Here is a 7558-nt window from a genome sequence, read left to right on the forward strand (position 1 = left end):
ATCTGTGGGGTGTGTTTGTGTTTGTGAATAGAGCCCCTTACCAGCTTGCTTAGGGGACTCTTCTCCAGTTTCATCTCTCTGTAGGTGATGGCTTTGTTATGGAAGGTTTAGGAAACGCTTCCTTTTAGGTTGTTGTCGAATTTAACGTCTCTTTTCTGGATTTTGATAATTAGCCGGTATCGGACTAATTCTGCTCTGCATATATTATTTGCTGTTTTACATTGTACACGGAGGGTATTTTTGCACAATGCTGCATGCAGAGTCTTAATTTGGTGTTTGTCCTATTTTGTGAAATCCTTGGTTGGTGAGTGGACCCCAGACTTCACAACCATAAAGGGCAATGGGTTCTGTAACTGATTCAAGTATTTTTAGCCAGATCCTAATTGGTATGTTGAAATGTTATGTTCCTTTTGATGGCATAGAAGGCCCCATCTTGCCTTGTTTCTCAGATCGTTCACAGCTTTGTGGAAGTTACCTGTGGCGCTGATGTTTAGGCCGAGGTATGTATCGTTTTTTGTATGGTCTAGGGCAACGGTGTCTAGATGGAATTTGTATTTGTGGTCCTGGGGACTGGACCTTTTTTGGAACACCATTATTTTGTTTTACTGAGATTCACTGTCAGGGCCCAGGTCTGACAGAATCTGTGCAGAAGATCTAGGTGCTGCTGTAGGCCCTACTTGGTTGGGGACAGAAGCACCAGATCATCAGCAAACAGTAGACATTTGACTTCACATTCTAGTAGGGTGAGGCCTGGTGCTGCAGACTGTTCTAGTGCCCGCGCCAATTTGTTTATATATACATGTTGAAGAGGGTGGGGCTTAAGCTGCACCCCTGTCTCACCCCACAGGCCTGTGGAAAGAAATCAGTGTTTTTGCCCATTTTAACCAAACACGTGTTGCTTGTGCATATGGACTTTATAATGTCACATGTTTTTTCCCCCAACACCACTTTCCATCAATTTGTATAGCAGACCCTCATGATAAATTGAGTCCTTGGTTCCAAATATTGGGGAAGATGCCAGAGATGAGAATGATGTTAAAGAGTTTATTTTATATTTTATCATTTCATGTAGGATACCATCAACACCAGAGGTCTTTTTGAGTTGGAGGGTTTGTATTTTGTCCTGTAGTTCATTCAATGTAATTGGAGAACCCAGTGGGTTCTGGAAGTCTTTAATAGCTTATTCTAAGATTTGTAATTGATCAAGTATGTGTTTTTGCTGTTTGTTATTTCTTATAGGAACAAAAAGATTAGAAAAGTGGTTTATCCATACATCTCTGTTTTGGATAGATAACTCTTTGTGTTGTTGTTGGTTTAGTGTTTTCCAATGTTCCCAGAAGTGGTTAGAGTCTATGGATTCTTCAATTACATTGATCTGATTACTGACCAGCTGTTCCTTCTTTTTCTGTGGTGTATTTCTGTATTGTTTTAGTGATTCACCATAGTGAAGGTGTAGACTTCTCAATTTCTTTCTTAGGTTTTAGCATTCTTCATCAAACCATTTGTCATTGTTGTTAATTTTCTTAGGTTGTCTGCTTGACATTAGGGAAGCTGAAAGGTCAAATATACTGTTTAGGCTTTCTACTGTCAAGTTTACAACATCACTTTTACAGTGACATGTTTTTTCCAGGAAGTTGTTTGAAATGGATTGAATTTGTTGTTGCCTAATTGTTTTTGGTAATTTTTTACACTACTTTCCTTCCATCTATAGCATTTCTTAATATTGTGCAGGTCCCTTGGCTTTGATGCCTCATTATTTACTATTGCTTTGTCCAGGTAGACTGTGATTTTTCTGTGATCTGATAGGGGTGTTAGTGGGCTGACTGTGAACACTCTGAGAGACTCTGGGTTGAGGTCAGTGACAAAGTAATCTACAGTACTACTGCCAAGAGATGAGCTGTAGGTCTCTCTTTCTATGCTTCTCCGCCTCTCCCTTACACTCTTTCTCTCCTTTTCATCTGTTGATACTGTGGGTACTGCAAAGATGCTCCCATAATTGTACTATTGAATTAAAATGATATAATAATTCATAGCTCTCTCCCCTCTACCCTTCCTTCCCTCTGCTTCAAAGATACTCTGAGACAATACCTTACTGTCTGAATGAGAATAAACAATCGCTCTGATGTGAGCACATTATAAATGGGAAAACCGTATATGCACTCATATCAGCCATTTCGGATTACGGGTTAACCCAGCAGTTCACGAGTTAACCCACGAGTTAACCCCACAGTTGCTTTGGTGCAGTGTTGTGGCAGGCTTATATCCTGAAACTGGGATGTGACCTGTAGACGGATTGGAAAGGCACTCAGAGATCTTGCCTGAGGGAAAGAGCCCTCTTGGGTCTTGCTGTATATGGGTGGATTTAAAATGAGATTCTGTAGAACAAATGGGAACTGAGAATGTGTCAGTGAGTCATATGTACAGTAAATGCTCTCTCTCTCTCTCACACACACACACGCACACATACAGTGCCTTGCGAAAGTATTCGGCCCCCTTGAACTTTGCGACCTTTTGCCACATTTCAGGCTTCAAAGATAAAGATATAAAACTGTATTTTTTTGTGAAGAATCAACAACAAGTGGGACACAATCATGAAGTGGAACGACATTTATTGGATATTTCAAACTTTTTTAACAAATCAAAAACTGAAAAATTGGGCGTGCAAAATTATTCAGCCCCCTTAAGTTAATACTTTGTAGCGCCACCTTTTGCTGCGATTACAGCTGTAAGTCGCTTGGGGTATGTCTCTATCAGTTTTGCACATCGAGAGACTGAAATTTTTTCCCATTCCTCCTTGCAAAACAGCTCGAGCTCAGTGAGGTTGGATGGAGAGCATTTGTGAACAGCAGTTTTCAGTTCTTTCCACAGATTCTCGATTGGATTCAGGTCTGGACTTTGACTTGGCCATTCTAACACCTGGATATGTTTATTTTTGAACCATTCCATTGTAGATTTTGCTTTATGTTTTGGATCATTGTCTTGTTGGAAGACAAATCCCCAGTCTCAGGTCTTTTGCAGACTCCATCAGGTTTTCTTCCAGAATGGTCCTGTATTTGGCTCCATCCATCTTCCCATCAATTTTAACCATCTTCCCTGTCCCTGCTGAAGAAAAGCAGGCCCAAACCATGATGCTGCCACCACCATGTTTGACAGTGGGTATGGTGTGTTCAGGGTGATGAGCTGTGTTGCTTTTACGCCAAACATAACGTTTTGCATTGTTGCCAAAAAGTTCAATTTTGGTTTCATCTGACCAGAGCACCTTCTTCCACATGTTTGGTGTGTCTCCCAGGTGGCTTGTGGCAAACTTTAAACGACACTTTTTATGGATATCTTTAAGAAATGGCTTTCTTCTTGCCACTCTTCCATAAAGGCCAGATTTGTGCAATATACGACTGATTGTTGTCCTATGGACAGAGTCTCCCACCTCAGCTGTAGATCTCTGCAGTTCATCCAGAGTGATCATGGGCCTCTTGGCTGCATCTCTGATCAGTCTTCTCCTTGTATGAGCTGAAAGTTTAGAGGGACGGCCAGGTCTTGGTAGATTTGCAGGGGTCTGATACTTCCATTTCAATATTATCGCTTGCACAGTGCTCCTTGGGATGTTTAAAGCTTGGGAAATCTTTTTGTATCCAAATCCGGCTTTAAACTTCTTCACAACAGTATCTCGGACCTGCCTGGTGTGTTCCTTGTTCTTCATGATGCTCTCTGCGCTTTTAACGGACCTCTGAGACTATAACAGTGCAGGTGCATTTATACGGAGACTTGATTACACACAGGTGGATTGTATTTATCATCATTAGTCATTTAGGTCAACATTGGATCATTCAGAGATCCTCACTGAACTTCTGGAGAGAGTTTGCTGTACTGAAAGTAAAGGGGCTGAATAATTTTGCACGCCCAATTTTTCAGTTTTTGATTTGTTAAAAAAGTTTGAAATATCCAATAAATGTCGTTCCACTTCATGATTGTGTCCCACTTGTTGTTGATTCTTCACAAAAAAATACAGTTTTATATCTTTATGTTTGAAGCCTGAAATGTGGCAAAAGGTCGCAAAGTTCAAGGGGGCCGAATACTTTCGCAAGGCACTGTATACACACACACAGTTCCTTGACTCCTATGTGTGTTCCTCTCTTTGTAGAATGGTGGAGTACTCGTTGGACCTGCAGAACATCAACCTCTCAGCCATTAGGACAGTCAGGGTCCTCAGACCCCTCAAAGCCATCAACAGAGTACCCAGTGAGTTCTGTCTCGCGGTCTCTCTTTCTCTCTCTCTCTCTTTCTCTCTCTCTCTCTCTCTCTCTCTCTCTCTCGCTCCCTCTCGCTTTCTGTCTCTCTCAGTCTGTCTCTTTTTGTCTGTCTCTCGCTCTCTCTCTCTGTCTTGTTTATCTCTGTTTGTCTGTCTGTCTCTCTGTCTGTTTGTGTCTGTCACTTTCTGTCTGTCTGTCTGTCTGTCTGTCTGTCTGTCCGTTTGTTTGCATGTGATGTCTACACTGAGTGTACAAAACATTAGGAACGTCCACTCTTTCCATGACATAGACTGACCAGGTGAATCCAGGTGAAAGCTATGATCCCTTATTGATGTAACTTGTTCAATCCGCTTCAACCAGTATAGATGAAAGGGAGGAGACAGGTTAAATAAGGATCTTGGCCTTGAGACAATTGAGACATGGATTGTGTATGTGCGTCATTCAGAGAGTGAATGGGCAAGACAAAATATTTAAGTGCATTTGAACAGGATATGGTAGTAGGTGCCAGGCTCACTGGTCTGATTGTGTCAATAACTGCAACGCTGCTGGGTTTTTCACACTCAACAGTTTCCCGTGTGTATCAAGAATGGTCCACCACCATAAGGACATCCAGCCAACTTGACACAACTGTGAGAAGCATTGGAGTCAACATGGGCCAGCATCCCTGTGGAACACTTTCAACATCTTGTCCATGCCCCAACGAATTGAGCCTGTTCTGAGGGCAAAAGCTGGGGTGCAACTCAATATTAGGAAGGTGTTCCTAATGTTTTCTCCATTCAATCAGTACAGTCATTGTATATGTCCTTTGACTTTGCTGTGATCCTCTACTCTGTTCTGACTGCATAACCCCAGGACAGTGCTGTTTGATCTGAGCAGCCCATCTCCTATCAGATGCCCTCTACTACAACAGAGTCCCTTACAGATTTACATATCCTCCTGTAATGTAGATCACTGTTCTCTCTCTGACCCAACCCCATCCCTCTCAAATACAACTCTGTTCTCAGACAAAATTGTAAACACCTATTGATTTTCCCCTTACCTCAGACAGCTTCTAATCATCGTAAGCACCAATTAGCCCGATCAAGCGAGGGTCAGCTAATCTCTCCACTCACTTCCAGTCTGTGAAAGTGATAGCATTTATCCGCTAATGCTAACAGTGGCTAACAGTGAATAACACACAGACAGTGGTATCAGTCAGACTCAGGTAGCATTTCCTGATCTCCTCTTTACTAGAGCTAACTGGCTAATAGCGGCTAACATTGATATGCATGTTGTAAGCTGTAAGTGAGACAGTGTACTGAAACACAGTCAAACAGGACATGTTCCAAACAGCTGTAATCCTTATCCTTGCATCCTTTACTTGTTTCCTTTCCTTTCCCCCAGAGCTAACAGCCTAATGGGCTAAGCTAATGGCAAAGAAACACAGATCATTGCTAACGCTAATGGACTAGTGGTGTGGAAACTGAGAGACACAGAGAGGTGTGCTGGAGTCATCTGTCTGCAGGTACATTAAGTGAGTGCAGGTGTTCTATGGCACAGTCTGTCTCTAATGAGAATTATTGGCGGGTAGAGAAACCAGTATTTATAAACACATAAAACACACACACACCTCCAACTCGCCTCTCTCTGTGATGAGAATTAGTGAAGACATTACTCTCTCGTCTGGTCCATTACACACACACAGATTAATCCTAGCACTAATTACCTGAGAAAACAGTTTTCCTTGAGTGCTGACGATAATTCCCATTCTAATTCCCATTCCCATTCTGAAGCGCTGAAGACTCTGCTCCCTTATCAATGTTTCAGTGGGTGTTGCCACCGGGGTAACTCATTAAATATGAATGGTAATTGAATTAGTGCATGTCATTGCCTCGCTCCGCCAGCTGACAGGAAGTTGTAGGGAGGGGTGATACTGATAGTGATGTCATGTTTGGGGAACTGATATAGGCAGACTGGTGACTGGTGACTGGTGCACATGTGTAAACAAACGCACTAATACACATGCTGGGACACACACACACATGTACACATACATGCTGTGTGTGTGTGTGTGTGTGTGTGTGTGTGTGTGTGTGTGTGTGTGTGTGTGTGTGTGTGTGTGTCTGTGTGTGTGTGTGTGTGTGTGTGTGAGCGCTCACTGTGTAGTATAAACATATGGTTGCACTCAGGGGAATGGATAACTGATGAGTATGTCCACAACTCCCTGCATTAGACCAGATAGGGGTGAGATACAATAGACATAAAGCAATTGCTTGACATGAGGTCATTTTGACCAAGTTAATATACACATCAGCTGAGATTGACCCCCGTGAGACCCAATTTGTACCCTTCCTAGAAGATGCATAATAGTGTAGTCTCTCTCTCTCTCTCTCTCCTCTCTCTCTCCCCTCTCTCCCTCTCTCTCTCTCTCTCTCTCTCTCTCTCTCTCTCTCTCTCTCTCTCTCTCTCTCTCTCTCTCTCTCTCTCTCTCTCTCTCTCTCTCTCTCTCTCTCCAGTTGACACCCCCTCCTTCCTTTTCTCAATTTCTGGGCTATAACACCCTGTATGTAGCCAGTAACACCCTTTATGTAGCCAGTAACACCCTTTATGTAGCCAGTAACACCCTTTATGTAGCCAGTAACACCCTGTATGTAGCCAGTAGCACCCTTTATGTAGCCAGTAACACCCTTTATGTAGCCAGTAACACCCTTTATGTAGCCAGTAACACCATGTATGTAGCCAGTAACACCCTGTATGTAGCCAGTAACACCCTGTATGTAGCCAGTAATACCCTGTATGTAGCCAATAACACCATGTATGTAGCCAGTAACACCCTTTATGTAGCCAGTAACACCATGTATGTAGCCAGTAACACCCTGTATGTAGCCAGTAACACCCTTTATGTAGCCAGTAACACCCTGTATGTAGCCAGTTTCACCCTGTATGCAGCCAGTATAACCCTGTATGTAGCCAGTAACACCATGTATGTAGTCAGTATAACCATGTATGTAGCCAGTAACACCATGTATGTAGTCAGTATAACCCTGTATGTAGCCAGTAACACCATGTATGTAGTCAGTATAACCATGTATGTAGCCAGTAACACCATGTATGTAGTCAGTATAACCCTGTATGTAGCCAGTAACACCATGTATGTAGTCAGTATAACCATGTATGTAGCCAGTAACACCATGTATGTAGTCAGTATAACCCTGTATGTAGCCAGTAACACCATGTATGTAGTCAGTATAACCCTGTATGTAGCCAGTAATACCATGTATGTAGTCAGTTTAACCCTGTATGTAGTCAGTTTAACCCTGTATGCAGCCAGT

General features: G+C 42.5%; 1 protein-coding gene across 1 annotated transcript in view; it reads left to right on the forward strand.

Moving 5' to 3' along the window:
* LOC139397102 (voltage-dependent T-type calcium channel subunit alpha-1I-like) overlaps positions 1 to 4236 on the forward strand; it is a gene marked incomplete at its 3' end in the record, with an annotated part of 28784 nt that extends 24548 nt beyond the window's left edge. The window contains exon 3 of the mRNA XM_071143969.1: positions 4139 to 4236. Within this exon, the coding sequence (XP_071000070.1) occupies positions 4139 to 4236 (98 nt within the window). The remainder of the gene's footprint in view (positions 1 to 4138) is intronic.
* Between the last annotated feature and the right edge of the window lie 3322 nt (positions 4237 to 7558).

Source organism: Oncorhynchus clarkii, unplaced genomic scaffold, assembly GCF_045791955.1.
Source record: "Oncorhynchus clarkii lewisi isolate Uvic-CL-2024 unplaced genomic scaffold, UVic_Ocla_1.0 unplaced_contig_4603_pilon_pilon, whole genome shotgun sequence".
In the NCBI taxonomy this organism is placed as follows: domain Eukaryota; kingdom Metazoa; phylum Chordata; class Actinopteri; order Salmoniformes; family Salmonidae; genus Oncorhynchus; species Oncorhynchus clarkii.